The following is an 18,758-nucleotide window of genomic DNA, read 5'->3' on the forward strand; positions in this document are numbered from 1 at the left end:
ACTTAATCCTGGTCTCTGGCAAGTCTCCACAACATAACACGCTAGCTACAGCTATTGCATGTTGTGACATTGTTCCCCCACATTCTAACGAAGTTGTAGGGTTGAGATTGCGCTCTAGCAGCCAGCACCTAGGGCTTCTGTTGTAGGATGGGAAATCTGAAGATGTGTTAATGTCCCTTGAAGGGGACCTGTAAATATTTCAAAACTGTGTCCTAAATGACCCCTTGTTAGGCTAAGAGGTAAGGAAACCACATGAAAGTTACTTCACCCGACTATTTAGATTCCCTGGCTGTGTTGGCTGACCCAGGCTTTGAAGTAAAACCCGAACATGCATAATTCTGTGGTGTGACAGCTACCAAGTAAACCCAGCAGGAGCTAACAGCTAGTCCATACCAATCCTCCACCCCAGCCCCACTCTACCTCTGCACCTGGAAAAATCCCATTACACACAATGTCATATCCAGCACTAAAATGACTTGGCTGACCCTCAATGGGCTGGCTGCAGTGGTAGCTGTGACTCTTCAATCTGCTGTCTGCTGCAGCATCAAGTGGAACAGGAGCCTTTTGGACACACATTTGAGAGCTGTAACAAAAAAAAGAAGCTTTTTCTTTGTTTGTTATTTACATTATGAGCTTGGAAATTGGCAGCATTTGCTACATCTTTCTCAGTAAATGAAGTGAGTACATTTTTGAGCTAAATTTCGGAAAGCCTTTCCGGGTGTGCACCGGGATATGGCCGGGGGGACTAAGAGAGCAAACTTGGCTACTCTTGAAGCTTTATGTTCACCTGAGTGGCTAAACTGCACTGGAGAATATGGCCAGTGATGCCTGTCTAAGATATAATGCCATCCAGTACTCCCCCAGGAGCAGCGTAGCTCTGCACCACCCAAGACTGGACAATGCCTGATATGCATGACTGAGTACTATGTTTGCAGCTCACCTTTAGCCATCACTAGATATCAGGGGTGAGCGAGGAACTTATTCAAGGAAGACAAAAACTTGGAGAGAGAGAGAGAAATATAAACAGTCAAGTGAGGGGCACAAGACCATGCTTGTAAATGTTGGTTTCAGGTGTAAAGATGAATGGAACATCATTGCCATCAGAACGATTATAGGGAGAGGGTTAGCTGGATTTAATCTACTCTATGTAGATGCTGTATTTCTAATGGGCCTGTTGCTCTGTTATCTTGATGATGTGAAAGAATCAGAAGCTTTTGAGGCTGACACGCTTGTGCTAAAATGAAATTAATGCATAGCACGTTTTCGCCTTTAGAAGTTTTCTGTAGTTCTTATTTATTTAGGGTGGTATTTTAAAAAGGGCAGCTCCCCATATTTCCTATCTAGTAACTTATACAGTTCTTGTTGCAGTGGTATCTGAGCAGCTCAGAATCATTAATGGATTTTATCCTTCCAACACTTCTGTGTTAGGTAGATGTTATCCTCATTTTACAGACAGGAAATTGAGGCACCGGGTTTATGATGTTGACTTGCCTAAGGTCACCTAGGAATTCTGGGACAGAGTTGCATATTCATCCCAGATCTCCTGAGTCCAATTTCAGCACCCTATCTACCAGCTAGATCATCCTAACTTTCAGGGTGTGTCTATGCTGGAGCTAGAAGGTGAAATTTCCAGCTCGAGGAGACATAGCTGCACTATCTCCAATTGAGCTAGCATGCTAAAAATAGACATATACCTGTGGTCTCAGATGGGATCATACTCGGGGCAGCTAGCCCATTCCACCACTTGCACTGTCACCGCTATGAGTCTATATTTAGCATAATAACTCAATCAGAGAAAGCACAGGTATGTCTCTTTGAACTGAGAATTACACCTTTCAGCTCCGGCGTAAACGTGCCCTAACTCTGTCTAACTCTGGTCCCATTGAAGTCAATGGAAATTTTATCACTGACCAATGAGAAGAGAGTTAGACAAATGTTGAGGGCTTTTGAAATTCTAGCCTTATTGTTTTAGTCTCTGTTTTTAGGAACCCCCTCTTAGAAGTTTGACATTTCTACTCTTTCTGTTTTAATTTTTTCATATTACTTTTTCTCATGTGTTGAAGAGAGCTAAACCTGGCACCTGTGTTTCTGGTTGTTCATCAACAACTTCAGCTTACTGAACCAAATTCTGCCAGTGCGATCCCTTTGTAGTCAGACCTCACTTCATTAGGCTTTCACAGGTGTAAATGGGTGTAAGAAAAGACCCATTGTCTGGGCACAGTGTCATCAGATGTTGTCAGCACAGGGCTAGAAATAATACAGTACTTGTTAGCTAACTGCTGCAGAGACAGCCTAGGCAGTGGGACACATTGTTTATTGTGGACATTACTAAGATTAGCTATTTGTTTTTATAATTTGATAGGTAACTGTGTCTGTTTTTTAAATAAGAGGATCATAGAAGTGAGAGGTAGAAGAGATCTATTAAGTCTATTTGTCACTCCCCGTACCCAATGCAGGATTATTCCCTAGAGCTCACGGTAGTACAGTTTTAAGTTACTCAAGGGATGGGGTTTCCACCATTCCCTTTGGGAAACTGTTTCATAGTCTTTAGGCATCACTCTTGGATAACTTGCCCTGAGATTCAGCATGAATTTCCTGTTGGTCAGAGAGGTATTTCGAACTGAACATATTTCCCAGGAATAAGCATTTTAAAGTGTTGTCATCTTCTTTCACAGAAGGTGTGCTTTTTCCCAACAGATAGGCCTCCTGTGTGTATTCAGAGTAACTGCTTCTTGCTTTAGAGACAAAAATGAGTTTTCACTACTTTTTACTCCTGTTTGCCCGCAGATCTAAGGGAGAAGCGGCTGAATCGATTCTGGTTCACACATCATTGAGAGAGTTGCTAATGAGGTTCCAGTTTCAGGGCCAAATTCTTCCCTTCCTTACATTTATACAAACCCAACAGAACACAGTGGGCCAGATCCTCTGGTCCAGCTAAGCTGTCTTCAGCACAAACTGAAGGAGAGCAGGGGGAGGTAGTGTTAGGTAACATTTACATTCCCATGATCCTGGGGCAGAATGAAAAAAGACCCCAGTCCTAGTTTAAAGGCTGCTCAAGGGACCACTCCAAATGCCAGAGATTACTGAGGCCTGGGGATGCCCCAGCTACAGCCATTTGTCCTGTTGCTTTCCCCTTTACCAGGAGCCATGAGTAAGGGTGGGATAAGAGCCTCTGCATGCTACCTGAAGATTACTCCGTACAGAAGGACTCCCAGGGGACAAATCCACTGGCTTTAGGGCTGCTTTGCGCTGATGGAGCCATGCAAAGCAGCCCAAGCATAGCTGAGGACCAGCCCATTGTGCTTACACAGATATTGTGATGAAGTCAGAATTAGGCCCTGTATTATCTTTATTGCCCGTGATATGCACAAGCCAGAAAGAGCCAGTGTGACTCTCCGATCCCAGGATGGGTTTGCAGAACTGGCATTTATGAAAATTACCTTTTTTTGGTAAACTGAACAGACTGGATCTGGAAACTGTTAACATAAAAAACAAGGAGTCCTCAGAGTGCCATTAGTTTCATTACCTTTCTTGAGCAAAACTGCATTTTAAGATTAGTGATACTTTGGGTGTGAAAACATTAACAGTATCACTTTAAAATGGCTTTCTTTGTCTAGCACAAGCTTTACCTGGGAAATGAGAATAACTAACAGCTTCTCATTTTACTGGCAGCTGGAAGGGAAGAATGAAAAAGCCCAGGGAGAAACTGTCTTGGCCACTGATTCAAAAGGAACATTTAAGAGGGAGAGAGAGGAGCACAAGAAATTGCTGGCTGACAGTCAAAGCTTGGTGATGGACCTACGATGGCAACTCCAGCACAGTGAGAAGAATTGGAACAGGGAAAAGATGGAGCTTCAGGATAGATTGGACAGAGACGGGCGAGAGTGGGAGCGACAAAAGAAGGAATTGCTGAGGAGGATAGAACAGGTAAGAGGTCATTGGCTGATCAGGTGACTAGCTATATATGCTAATTGATACATATTATCTAAATTCAGATCACGGCCAAGAAACTTTATTAAAAAACTGCAGAGGAATAAGTTGGGTTCTTTGCCACATTAGTGTTTCTCATAATATGCAATGATAAAAATACGGTGAGCAGGGGAGGGAAACACAGTATGTTGCATGGATTATTAGCATCTGAGAAAGCAGTTTCAGGTTAATGGTCATTTCCTGCCTCGTTCCATTTACCCAACACATGCACAATCACATTGATTGTCTCCATATGAAACCTTTTATGCATCTTTTTTTCTTGTTGAAAATCTAAATCCGACAGTTAGGATTAGTCTAGGGGGTTGCCACACGTCCGGTTTTCAGCTTGTGTGTCCACGTGCCACTTGACAAGCCCTGATGTCTGGCTTTTGTGATCTGGGGAGGAAGAGGCAGAGAAGCGGGTGGGGCCTGGGAAAGAGGCAGAGCAGGTGTGTGGTCTGGGGGGTCCAGTTACCAGCCATTAGAAAGGTGGCCACCCTACGTTAGTCAAGGTTTGGCAGATCGTTCCCTGCCCAGAAAATCTGACCATCCATAAATTCACCACCAAAGATGAAGCAGCTATGACAGTTCAGTCTCTATTTGAATTATTCTCTCTAGTAAAGTAACGCACATGATGATACTGAAGAAGCCAGTCTGATAACAGCTAAGTAGCTACAGTAAGGCCAAATATTCAAATGCTGCTTCTGATACTGCTTATACACAGTTTTTGCCCATCTCATTTCTGTTGCACATTTGGCAATTGTACATCTAACTACTCAGTTTTCATGCCCAAATGCTCAGGAGACTCACTGATTTGAATGTAGACACAATGGCATTATTATTTGTCTGGAAAAGACACACAGACAGACTCACACCTCAAAGTTGAATAGGAAAAAGTTAAAACACAGTTTTTGGCTGACAGTTGTTATGATCAAAATTATGTATCAGAAGAACAGAAAACAATTGAAATTCTGAGTTTGCATTTTACTGGTTACTTTCTGTCCACGGGACATTGAAAGCTGCACTGCACCAGATTAGTGTGTGCTCTTTAGGCAGCAGTTACTCTTGGGTGATATACAAATTAGCTTTTCATGTTAAATTGATAAAAGTCTGGTATTCTTCATAATCAATTTATGAAAAGGGTACACTTTCTTTATTGCACTCTCCCACCTTAAGTGCTTCAGTGAGGAGCTAACGAAGACCCACTAGGCAACACATATTGTGGGTTAAAGAGTACTCCTAATTTATTCCATGATGTTTGAACACAGAGAATTCAGGAAAAATCCTACACTATTGATAATTCTTTAAACCATCACTACATGTGGGAGAAGACAGGGCTTCTAAAATGGGCTATCTGGGCAAGAAGAAAGGAGGGCAGATAGAGAGAGCTGTGCAGACAGAGGAAAAAGTTTTGAAATTGATTCAACCTCTCTCTCTTCATTTATAATAATAAAAAATAGCATTCTGCATTTCTTTATCATCTGGTAGCCTAGGATCTTTGAAGGTGCTTTGCAAGCATTAATGAATTAGGCTGTACAACACCCTGTAATTTAGGTAAATATTATGATGTCTGTTTTTCAGATGTAGCAACTAAGGCATGGGACCTACTAGTCCTGTGGCAGAATTGCTAATAGAAACCACTTAACACTCAGTTTTGTGGGGTGTTTTAGCAGCTTAATCTTTCTATGGCATGACTATACTGATGTTCTCCCATGGTGTCTAGAATGGTGTTCTAATGCAAAAACCTCTGATCTCCTCCCAAGAGTGTATTTGGTTCCCAAAACAAGAAGTTCATAGCTGTAAGAAAGTTTCCCTGTGTGTTAAAGGGACACAGGTGCAAACATTTGTTGACAGATGCTTCAGTACCTGTTTGGGTGTTTTGGTTGCTGTCCCTGTGAAGTTTGTTTTGTTTTGTAAGCAATATCGCCCTTGTGTCTGTTCAGTACTCCGGGGGAATTTAACATGATTAGAAGCGAAAATTAGTGGAGAAATAATTTTTAATGTTTCCTAGCCTTTAATTTTCTTTAAACCAGATGTAACCTATCTGTATCATCTTTAGTAGACTACTTATTAGCTCTCAACTCACCCTGGAACTGTTTCTTTTTGTTATTGTTCAGAAACAGAGTGAGAATTAGTTGTTTATGTTGTGCAATAAAGTGTTTGTTTGCAGTATCACTGATAGATTCCAGTTCCAGTCTCAAATCACTACAGAGGATCAGTAATACAGTAACTCCTCACTTAAAGTCGTCCCGGTTAACATTGTTTCGTTGTTACATTGCTGATCAATTAGGGAACATGCTCGTTTAAAGTTGTGCAATGCTCCCTTATAACGTCCTTTGGCAGCCGCCTGCTTTGTCCACTGCTTGCAGGAAGAGCAGCCCATTGGAGCTAGCTGGTGGGGGCTTGGAACCAGGGTGGCCCAGCAGCCCCTCCGTAAGCTCCCCGTTCCCCTAAGTTCCCTGTGCAGCAGCCGCCCAGCAGGCTACCAATTGCCGGCAGTTCAGCTGTCCCTCCCCCCACTGCCATGTGCTGCTCCTGCCCTCTGCCTAGGAGCTACTCCCTGAGCCTCTTGCTTGCTGTGGGGGGGGGAGGGGGGCATTTTGAAAATATGGCTCTCTGCCCATATAAATTCACAAAGCCATCTATGTTTATGAGCAAGCATTTCCCTGTCTGACAGGAAACTACCAGAGATTTGCAGGCTTTTAGTTCAATATCCTTTCAGCTCTTAGTCATGCTCTGCTTTATATGGAAGCAATTAGCATATCTCTAAACCCTTTCTTTACAGTGTTTTGCTCTGTACACTCAGTGTATGGGGAAAATACAACAGAATGTATGTTTGAAAACAGAATCTAGAAGATAACAAAATCATATTTGCCAAGTTTCAGACTCATGCTTTCTGCTTATCTGCCTTCATAGTTCCTACATAATACACGAGAGAGAGAGAGATACATACAAATTATGAAATATTTTATTTTGGATAGTTTATGGGAATAGTACTCAGACATAAAAAACTTGGTGACCTAATTATTTTCACAGCTTTTAAATATTCTCTCTTCAACGTCATTGTCACTGTATTACCCCTTGGGACATCATCCTGTATTATAATATCAAGCTTAATTTTGCCATGAACACACCACCTAGCACTTAAAATTCTTAAATTAATTATGTTCAAAGTTGTTTTTCTTTGTAGGTATGAACAAGAGCATTTCATCCCTCTTCTCCCAGCGTGCATGTGTGTATACATACCAACATTTCAACTGTTGCCAACATTTCAACAAAGTGACTAATGATTGTTTTGGTGCCAAAAGTTTTGGATTACCAACCTGAGCCACCTTAAAGTAGAATGATTTTTAGATGTTGAGGATTTAGCACTTTTTGAAAATCAGGCCCCTTTAAAGTATCTCAGGTTGGACACCCAAAATCATTAGTCACTTTTGAAAAATTTAGACTAATATTTCTAATTTCCACAGAACCATAGAAATATAGGACTGGAAGGAAGTTCAAGAGGTCACCTAGTCCGGTGTTTCTCAACGACCAGTCCGTGGACTGGCACCAGTCCCTGAAATCTCCCTGCCACAGTTTAGGAAAGCAGCAAGCCAGTGCCTGGTATCAAAAAGGTTGAGAAACACTGATCTAGTCCATCCCCCCAGGCTAAGTCAGTATTAAGTGTACCTAGACCACCCCTGACTTTTGTCCAACCTGTTCTTCAAAAACCTCCAGTGATGGGGATTCTACAGCCTCCATTGGAAGCCTTCTCCAATGCTTAACTGTACCTTACAGTCTGAAAGTTTTTTCTAATATCTAACTTGAATCTCCCTTGCTGCAAACTAAGCTGGTTACTTCTCCCTATCCTCAGCGGACATGGAGAACAATTGATCACGATCCTCTTTATGAAAATCTTTTATATATTTGAAGACTCTTATGTCCTCCTTCCACCTTCTCTTCTCAAGACTACACATGCCCAGTGCGTTCAGCCTCTCCTCATAGGCCATGTTTTCCAAATCTCTTATCATTTTTGTTGCTCCCTTCTGGACTCACTCCAGTTTGTTCATATCTTGCTTAAACTATGGTGCCCAAAATTGGATACAGTACTCCAGCTGTGCGGAGTAGAGCCCAACAATTACTCTGTATTTTACATATGATGCCTGTTAATACACCTCAGAATGGCATTTGTTTTTTTTCAGCCTCACTATGTTGTTGACCCATATTGAATTTGTACTCCACTATATGCCCCACTCGATCCTTTTTCACAGTACTACTGCCTAGCCAGTCATTCCCCATTTTAAAGTTGTGCATTTGATTTTTCCTTCCTTACTTTGCACTTGTCTTTACTGATTGTCATCTTGTCATTTATCTTCATTTCAATTGTTTAATATTTATAGGCTAATCCAGTAAACCATATTGATTTGTCATACAGCTCCAAAGACGGGTAGTATTGGAAAGACATATGAAAATCATGTAGGGCTTGCAACTGTACATGTGTACAAGGAAAAGGAAAAAAATATATACAAACTATTTCTCCTTACAATTGAATCCCTAAGTTAGTTACTATAAATGAAGTTGTTTGAGGTGTCCTATAAAATTACCCAAATCCTGAAGTTTTATTCAATTTTTATTCAGTTCTTACTCAATGGTATTGGTTCATTACTAGATGGAAATGATAGAATTATCAATAAAAATGAAAAAAAGGTAGAAGTGTTCAATAAATATTTCTGTTCTGTATTTGGAGAAAAAACAGATGATGTCATATATATGCTGATGATAACACTGTCCATTCCACCAGTATATAAGGAGGATGTTAAATGGCAGTTACTAAAGTCAGATATTTTTAAATCAGCAGGTCCAGAGAACTTGCATCCAAGAGTTTTAAAAGAGATGGCTGAGGAGGTCACTGGACCATGAATGTTGATTTTCAATAAGTTGTGGAACACCAGGGAAGTTCCAGAAGACTGGAAGAGAGCTAATATTTTGCGAGTATTTAAAAAGGATAAATGAGATGACCTGGGTAATTATAGGACAGCCAGTCTGACATCAATCCTTGGCAAGATAATAGAGTGGACTCAAATAATAAAGAATTAAAGGAGAATAATATAATTAATGCCAATCAGCATGGATTAACGGAAAATAGATCCTGTCAAACTAACCAGATATATATATATTTTTTATGAGATTACAAGTTTGGTTGATAAAGAGAATGGTCTGATATAATATACTTAGACTTCTGTAGGGCATTTGGTTTGATACCACCCAAAATTTGTATTTAAAAAACTAGATTTAGTTTAAATTTTAAAACTAGATTTAAAAAATTAACATGGCACAATTGAATAGATTAAAAGCTGTCTTAACTGTTAGCTCTCACAATGTAATTGCAAACAGGGAATCATCATTGAGTGGTGTGTTCCTAGTGGGGTCCCTATGATATTTAACATTTTTATCAATGACCTGGAAGAAAACATAAAATCAGCAGTGATAAAGATTGCAGATGACACACAAATTGGGGGAGTGGTAAATAACAAAGAGGACAGATCATTGATTCAGAGCAATCTGGATCACTTGGTAAGCTGGGTGTAAGCAAACACTATGTGTTTTAATATGGGTAACTGTATCTTCTTTTTGAAATCTACATAGAATCATAGAATATCAGGGTTGGAAGGGACCTCAGGAGGTCATCTAGTCCAACCCCCTGCTCAAAGCAGGACCAATCCCCAATTTTTACCCCAGATCCCAAATGGCCTCCTCAAGGATTGAACTCATAACCCTTGGTTTAGCAGGCCAATGCTCAAACCACTGAGCTATCCCTTTCCCCCTCCCCCCCCCCCCTTTTTTTTTTTTTTTTACAAAAGACTGTCACTTTATTAGAAATCTTATCAGCTTGGAGTATTAATAATCAAACTTGGGCAAGGAGTTCATGCCTCATGCTAGTCCCGTCACACAACCTTAGCATAGCCAAGGGCTCCAGCCGATTTGCACGTGTATTTCCATAAAGACTCCATTTGTATTGCCAGCCATAACGCATTCAGAATAAATTTAACCACCTTTGAGGCTGCATCGTCTTTCTTTTTCTTCCAATTCCCCTTCATTTTTCGACTTGCTCCTTGCAACTGCAGCTTCCTTTCCTGTAAATCCAGGAAGAAAGACTATAGGCCATACTTAGAGGATGTGGAACTCTATCCTGGAAAACAGTCACTCTGAAAAAGATTTGGGGGTCATGTTGGATAATCAGCTGAACACAAGATTCCAGTGTGACGCTATGGCCAAAAGGGCTTTTGTGATCCTTGGATGCATAAACAAGGAAATCTTGAGTAAAAGTAGAGAAGATATTTTACCCCTATATTTGGCACTGGTGTGACTGCTGCTAGAATACTATGTCCAGTTCTGGTGCTCATAATTCAAGAAGGATGTTGATAAGTTGGAGAGGGTTCAGAGAAGAGGCACAAGAATGATTAAGGGATTAGAAAATATGCCTCCTAGTGATAGATTCAAGGAGCTCAATAAGTTTAGTTCAACAAAGAGAAGGTGGTGATTTGATTATAGCCAATAAGTATCTTCATGGGTGTAGTGATCCCTTGGTCAGTGGGGAGGAAGGCCACTCTGTCTTGCTGTATTGGGTGGTAGCCCTTCAGCTGAGGTTGCACTGGTGGGGCTAAGCCATAAGTAGTCTATAGTTCTGAGCCCATCTAACAGAGGCAAACAATCAACAACAGTTTGGTGCTCTTGTCTCCACCCTTGGGCAGGGCAGTACACTGAGTAGCCCCTCAGCTGAGGATGACAGTAATTAGCAGTCTGGAGTCCTAGCCCTTTGGGTGGAGTCCAGCAGGGAGCAGGCTGTAGCCTAAGCCTCCTGGCCAAGGCAGCCAGCAAATACACACAATCTAGAGCCCTAGCCCCTGGGCGGGGCATAGCAGAGAGCAGGCTTTAGCCTCAGCGTGTAGGATAAGGCAGCCAGCAAATACACACATCTCGGGGTTCATGTAGGGCTGAGCACCCACATGGTTTGGGGGCTCCAGAAGGATGAGCACCCGGGAGTCTAGTGTCCTATCTCAATGGACGGTAGATCCACACAGGCCTCCTGGCCTACGGTGAGGAGTCTGCCACCCCAGGGGTTGGGTGGCGGGGGACACGGACTCACCCAACTCCACCATGTCCCAACCCAGGGCCCTATCAGCGGTGGAGTGATCCACCACTGGGACAGTGGGGATCCAGCCGCAAAACACCAAACTAGAGGCAGTCAGCCACGGAGCCAAACAGTTGTCAGCTGCCTCTGGGCTACTTCCTACCTCCCCAATGTTTGGTATCTCTGAAATCCAAAGGTCCTCAGGCTCCTCTGGGTACTCAGTGGACAGTAGTCAAGGCAACTCCCCATCTGGGTCCATCTCTGGAGGCAGGGTTCTTCAGAGCGCAGATTCAGCTCCCAGGTGCCGCAGCAGACCTGAGGCATCCATCTCCTTCGCTGGGTCCCACTCAACTGAGCTGCAGAGCCCTCCCTTTATATTTCCTGTCCCACCTTAGTACTTATGGTGAGGGGGGAGGGGTGGGTTTGGCCCCGTCCGCCAGGGGAGTGTAGTGATCCCTTGCTCTCCAGTCAAGAGGGAGGCCAGTCTGCCTCACTACAATGGGGAACAAATAGTTAATAATGAGCTTGTGTTGGTCTTTGTTCGTGGGGAACACTGCCTAGTGGTCAGGGCTTAGGCCCTTTAAACTGCAGGGTGGGGATGTTGGTAGGAAAGCCTGGGCCCTCCCACTCCACTAAGCTCTGGCCCAGGGCCCTGTGAGGGCTATCAGTGATCTGACTGCCAGGGGTGCCTTAAGGGCCACTTCCTACCCCAGCCCTCCCGAGACTGTCCAAAGTTTGCCGTCTGTGGAGGCGGTGTGCAGGAGGTCAGCTCACTGCTTGGCACCTTCTTGTGGCCATGTGCTGCATGGTGGCTCCCTCTCTCTCAGGGCAGCAGCTGCCTCTTCTTGTGGCTTGACCCTCAGCCAGGTCAGTTCCAAGTCTCGCCTGCTGTGGTAAACAAAAGGAGGGGAATTAGCGCAAACAAACTGTCCATGTGTGGGGGGCGGGGGAATGCTTCCATCTCAGGGTGCATCTAAAGCAGGTCCTCCCTTCCCTCATGGGGACCTTTTGGCAGTTGCTGTAGGGAGATATCCTGCTTTCCCTCAGCTCTGCTCTCAGGAACTGCAAGGTCTGCTCTCTTCCCTGGTCTGCCCCCAAGTGAGCTGTTCTGCTTCCCTTTACCTCATCCGCCAGTCTATGCATCTCTTGCAGTTGTGATGGGGCTGACTGAGCCCAGACTAGCTCCTTAACCTTTTATTGCCCAGTGAGGGGTTTGTATACTCCATCATAGGGCTCTTCAGTTTAACAGGTATAACACGATATTCAGACTGGAAATAAGTGAGAGTAATTAATCATTGGAACAGTTTATCAAGTGTAATGGTAGATTCTCCATTGCTGGCAATTTTTAAATCTAGATTGAATGTTTTTCTAAAAATTATGCTCTCGGAATTATACTGGGAAAGGCCAATAGCCTGTGCTATACAGGAGGTCAGACTGGATGATCACAATGGTTCCTTCTGGTCTTGAAAACTGTGAATAAGCAGAACTCCCACTGTTTCAATGAGAATTTTGTAAAAGTAAAAAGTAAGAACCTTAGGATCTGATCCAGAAAGATTTTTGACACGACAGGCACTGTATGGAATTTCTGTATTCGTCATCTCAAATTCACTCACTGAGCTCCAAAATTTCTCTCTTATTCACGTGTGCATTTAAAACTTGGTCATCTTCAAGTCCTCCGTTGACTATTACATACTCTGTTCCTACCTGATTAATTCCACCTGTAGCTTATTGCCTCATGAACTTCCTAAAGAGCCTTCTTATCCAAACCTTTTCAGGCAGTTTTAGCAGCAAATATGAGTTACTAGGACATTCCTGCTGGCATTCCTTGTTTTTGGAAATATCATTTTTAATTGTGTGATAGTTACAACTGCAATGAAAGTTGCCTATGCTATTAACTTCGGAAAATGTTGTTAGTTCATCCATATTTGTGGCTCCACTCATTCCCCTTCCATTTTTTAGAAGTATGGAACTAGTCACTTTAATGGTTCTCATGTAAATATGCACCTTCTCTGGACATGCCTTGCAAGCCTAATTCCTTAACTAGCTGTTTGACAATGCTGTAGTGTGCTCACCTTGTGGTTTTTAGCCATGCTGTAGTTCCACATAGTTTTGAAAATCTAGCTCTAATCCTTTGTTAAAAGGAATTTTCAACATCTAGATCTAGAGTTTGGACTGGAGATTGCTAAAAGGGGGCAGCCATTACATTATTGAGTCAGAAGACAATCATGATTATTTTGGTGGAACTCCAAAACACTCCTGGAGCTTATAATTACATTTCTTTGGGATACGGTTGTGAGAGCAATTTAATTTCAGGGGTGACTGTGTGACATTTAAGGACCTGTGTTATGCAGGAGGTCAGATTAGATGTTCTACCAATCCCTTCTTGCCTTACACTCTATGTACTTATGATATTAACTCCAGACTTTGCCCTGGGCTACACTACGACCTTATGTTGGTATAACTGCATCACTCAGGGGTGTGGAAATGCTGGTGTAGCCAGCGCTAAGTCGATGGGAGATCTTCTCCCATCCACACAGCTACTGCCTCACGGAGAGGTGAAATACATATGATGATGAAGCTCTTCCCTCAGCATAGGCAGCGTCTTCACTAAGCGTTACAGTGGTGCAGCTACAACTGCAGCGCTGTCAGTGTAGACAAGCCCTTTGCTTTGCTTTTTTTTTTTTTTAATTCAGATTTCAAATAACGATTTGTTTGGGTTTTTTTTAAAGGGGGCATTTAAAAACACGAAGGACAAGATTTCAGAATCTTGGGAACAGCTCCCTGTTGGGAGATGAACACATACTGTAGTGCTAGTTTCGTCAGAGCCAAGCAGTGCTATGCCGAGGTCCGAACTGAAGGTACATCCACACTTCAAGCTGGAGGTATAATTTCCAGCTTGAGCAGATGTACCTTAAAAATGGCATGTAGCCATGGTGATGTGGGCAGCAGGAGAGGCTAGCCGCCTCAAATATGTTCCTAGCGACTCAGGTGGGATCACAGTCAGGACAGCTAACCCCTTGCGCCTCCACGGCTACCCTGCTATTTTTAGCACATTAGCCCAATCAGAGCTAGTGCAGGTATGTCTACTGGAGCTGGAAATTACCTGTCCAGCTTGAAGCGTCAATGTACCCTAAGACTACTTTCCTCTGAGTGCCATGTGTGGATTGCTTCCAAGGAAATTCCTGAGTTTCTTGGCTCCATGTCAGTCTTTGCTTGCTGAAAACCTTTTATTCTGTCTCTTGTGCTATTTGTTCTGTTCCAAATACATAACATAAAAAAAAAATTCTTTTGGTTTGATCACTTCAATAATTTCTGAATGTTGGCAAATAACATAATTTTCACAATTAACCAATTAAAATTAGTAAATTCTAAATGTGTAGTTTGTGGAGAGCTAACTGCAAGCTGCAATGCAAAATCAAATACTGTTGAAAATGTACGTGGGTTTGGTGCCTGATGTGGATTTTCCTCCACTTTTTTTCTGGTCCCTTGCATTGAAGTGTCCTCTCGTGGTAACACACTGCATTTTCCCTATTGTAGAATCCCTCATTCTCTGCATTGTACACTGAGTAAATAGTATAAACCTGTTCACGTCTCTTGAATATTTTGGAAGTTGTCAAGTCTGAGCTACAAAGCCCACAACGAAGGGCCAAAGTCTTAGAAGGCCAAGTTCTACAGAAAAGACACAGGTGTTGAGCTACTGGAAATAATCCATGCTAACTTCAGTTTTAATTTGCTCTTTTTTCAGCTTCAAAAAGAAGTGAGCACACGAAAAGGAGACAGCATTCTTTGTGACCAGAAGGAGAGTAACCTTCGTCCATTTTCAACCCAGGGAAACCTTCATGTGCCTCATCCAATGGGGGCAAGGTCCTATTCTGATTCAGATGCCATACAGTTTGACGATCAGTCGCTGTCGAAGCTGAAGGAAAGTGATAGGTGCACTGCCACAGAAAACCTCTTTCTCGATTCACTGTCCCTTGATTCTCCTGATGAATCTGATGAGTCTCGGCCTCAGAGATTGGAACGGGAGAAGTTCTTGACTTGCTTAACTGAAGTATGTTTGTTTTTTCCTATCATGTTTACAATTATACTGTAATCAATATAGCTGTCGTGCTATGTGAAGGGGGAGGCTTTATTAGACACTGCTTGCAGTAATTTGGTGGTGAGTTTGATTGAATTTTAATGTTGCCCCTTGTTATGAGCTGACTGGATTGGTGAAGGTCACTGGATATAATTGGAGGTTAGTCTGGCCAGTCTAAAGAAACCAGAAGGCCCATAAGAATGTCCTGTTCTTTGGGCCAGGGGAATGAGTTGAAGAGTTAGAAATGGATCATTGTTTACTTTTGATTATGCAAGGAATTACAAGGATTTAAAGCTCTTCCTGTTTTAAAAGGGGCAGGAGCTCTATTTTGACAGATGCTCACGTCAAACAATTTCATTTTCAAAAATCATCCTAAAGTGCCACTAAACATCAGTAAAACAGTAAGTGCTATAGAGAGGTAACGCTGATTGTTTAGAAAGGATATGAAGGAGTCCTAAGTAATTCTGATCTTTCAAAGTCACTTGCTCTGATACCTCAGCATAACATCCAGGGAGATCCAGAATCTCATAACAAAGGGCAATGAGGACGGAAATGATCAGGACACAATGGATGAAATCCAGGCCCCACTGAAGATGGTAGCAAAACTCCAGTTGACTTCAATAGACCCAGGATTTGACCCAGTGAGATTACCTTATAGCAGGCCAGGATAACATCCCATTAGCCTCCATGGTTTCCATCAGAAACAATGGGTTCTAGTTACTTTAGGCTGATACAAACCTGCATGCAAAACTACATATTACATTGGTGATAGCTAGGAAACTGTCAGGTGCCACAACTGTGCAGTTTACTATCTCATTTGAAATTACAAATACACCAAAGCATCAAAGAATTAAAATCTTCCTTTTTAGTCTCTTTTTGCATGTTAAATTTATATTACAAAACAAATATGCAACAGATCTTGAAAAGACAGGTGCATCATCAACAACAGCTTCTGTATTGTTTGCCGTTTTCAAATTGCAGGTTTTGTGACAGACAACTTTCTGCATTCCTGAAAACTCAGATTTGTGTACATAGGTCAGGCAGGTAGACATCTGAATACTGTTTTCAGCATGTAAATGCTGTTTGTGTATACAAATCATAGCTAACAGTGAACAGAAACTTTCACATCCAAAAATGCAGGCACATATATAGAGACTGCTTTTGCAATTTGGTCATTCAGGAAACATGTTTGTTAGGCAAGCCACGTTTGTTAGGCCCCCTCATTATGTAACTTCAGTTGGGTTTTTTAAGCTTGTGAAAAATTGTGCCAAACCATTTGTTAAAAAATGTAAAGATATTCAAGATGTGATCTCATGCCAGCAATTAAATTGTTGCTTAACAGACCGTAGGAGAATCAGGCTGGTTGGAAGGAACAGGAAGAAGGATAAATGATTTAGGAAATATAAGAATATTTTTCTGAAATTTTAAATGCGTGTGTGTGTGTGTGTGTGTGTGTGTGTGGGAAGGTGCACATGTACACACATACAGTATTTAATTTTCCTTGGTGGGGAAAAATGTAACTATATAGCTGTTGTGGTGGGGTTCCCTGTTTATTTTCTCCAAGTGGCTCATTTCATATGTGCTCAGATTACAAGCACAAGAATATTTTTTCCTATTTCCAGTTCTGTAACCTCAGCACTCAGTTCTGCGAGTCAAGTGGTTTTGGATCCCGGTCCCCATTTTCGCACATCGCTGCCATTAATAAAAGTTCTCCATGTGAAATTAGGCCCTCAGTGACTTTTGTGCAGCCTCCTTGTCTTCAAATTATGCTTTAGTGAAACTTATACAAACTCATTTTCTTCAGCAGGTTTCCTCAGGTGTAGCTGATTGGAGCTTAATAAACAGCTCTGTTGATCATGCACACACAAAAAAGGAATCCATATGACTCTCTCTCTCAGTTGCATTTGCTTTGCAGTACTAACAGCAATAAAAGTCAGTAAAAACTTAGTGCCTGATTCTCCATTCCTTGACCGCAGTGTAAGTGAATGGAGAATCAGGCACCTAGTCCTCAGATACAACTGAGGATGCATACAGGAATCAGATTTGTTGAATCAAAGGGTGCAGTTTTTTGACTAGTCACTTTTAGGAGTAGTATTGTTCTTGGAAAAGTCCTTGTTTTCATGGGGTCAAATTAAAGCCGTTAATACTAAAAGTTTTTTGTTATTGAACTTGTACATTTTTGTTACCTAGCTTGTATTTTGTATAATTGATTAGAAATCTAAATCGTTAAAACAATAGCTCTAGACCAACTGCATCAGGAAAGTATGAGTCTAAAAAAGCTGATTATGGGAATTGTCACGAGGGAATAATTGTTGTAACAGCATCTTAATCCTGTGAGCTATCTGTAGGTATCTCCTTATGAAACGAGCAATAGTCTTCCCACGTATTTAATATAACTAATTTAATGAGTTTTAACTGGTACCATTTGTTAGTGTCTAGAGAATTTATAATGAAATCTTATGTCAAAGGGCTACATTTTTGTCTCTTATCTCAGCACAGCTAGGTCTCTGATATAAAACAGATAAGATCCGAAGGGCAAAGTCACTCATGCAGATGTGATCCAGAACTTGAATTTTTAATTGTGAAGAAAGCTCATTGAAAGCTCATTGTTCTTTGTGATAACTTGGACTATAAAAATTCAAGAATGCTTTAGGTTTGGGGTATAATCTCTGATATGAGTGATCCTATTGATTCTACTGGGAATGACAGCATTCATACATGTATATTAAAGAGAGAATAGCCATACAAATACCCTATCCAGGAAGAAGTATGTCATTTTGAAAAAGGATTTTCAAGAACTTGTGGAGCAATCCAGAGATAAATGACAAAATGCCCCACAGGTGCAAAATACTGCTATTATGTGCTCTGTAAAGGTTTGGAAATAACTGGTGGTTGTTTTTTTTCCAGGAAGAAGAAACGCACAAGGGAAATCTTCAAAGGTGAGTAAAGCTGACAGAAAAAGCACCAAACATCTAGCTGATGACATTTTGGGCTTTGCCGCAAGCCCTGAGCAAGGGTAGTATATAGCTTTGCTGCCTTGGAACCAGATTAGTGTATTTACTCAGAAATTAATTTGTCTCCGTATGGCCCTACTCTTTCCTAACTGAATAAATTGGTCCAAATTAAGCCCTGGTGTAGGTAGGTTTATCTCTGAAGTTAGTGGAGCTGCAACATACGCCAAATTGAATCTGGCCCTAATCTTGATTAAAAATTCACAACAGATTTTTTTTAACCACTGTAACATTGCTCTATAAATCTCATCACTTTTTAAAATCCTGGGTGGCTCATCTAGTTTGAGTTTGCTCATTGGGCTTGCAAAGATAATTATGGTGATTTACATTTTTATATAGTCCCTTTTATCTAGAATAGTCGTTTTCAACCTTTTTTCATTTGTGGACTCCTAAAAAATTTCAAATGGAGGTGCCAGACCCCTTTGGAAATCCTATACATAGTCTGCAGACCCACAGGGGCCCGTGGACCACAGGTTGAAAACCACTGATCTAGAAAGATTCCAGTGTTTTACAATATTCCTTACAGTCAAGCAATAGGAAGATTCAATTAGATGCTTTTAATTGTATAAACTAACAAACTTTATGG

General features: G+C 41.6%; 1 protein-coding gene across 5 annotated transcripts in view; it reads left to right on the plus strand.

The window, feature by feature from the left end:
* Positions 1–18,758, plus strand: part of MTCL1 (microtubule crosslinking factor 1) — a 174,117-nt gene that overhangs the window by 143,526 nt on the left and 11,833 nt on the right. For all 5 annotated transcript variants that reach the window (XR_014710640.1, XM_084621872.1, XM_084621873.1 and 2 more), the window contains 3 exons: positions 3,673–3,927; positions 14,829–15,134; positions 18,069–18,100. Coding sequence is in view for 4 of the 5 variants with exons in the window: in XM_084621872.1 (XP_084477998.1) it covers positions 3,673–3,927; positions 14,829–15,134; positions 18,069–18,100 (593 nt within the window). In the remaining variant the exon portion in view is untranslated. The remainder of the gene's footprint in view (positions 1–3,672; positions 3,928–14,828; positions 15,135–18,068; positions 18,101–18,758) is intronic.

This window comes from Lepidochelys olivacea, assembly GCF_965140295.1.
Source record: "Lepidochelys olivacea isolate rLepOli2 genome assembly, chromosome: 2".
Classification (NCBI taxonomy): domain Eukaryota; kingdom Metazoa; phylum Chordata; order Testudines; family Cheloniidae; genus Lepidochelys; species Lepidochelys olivacea.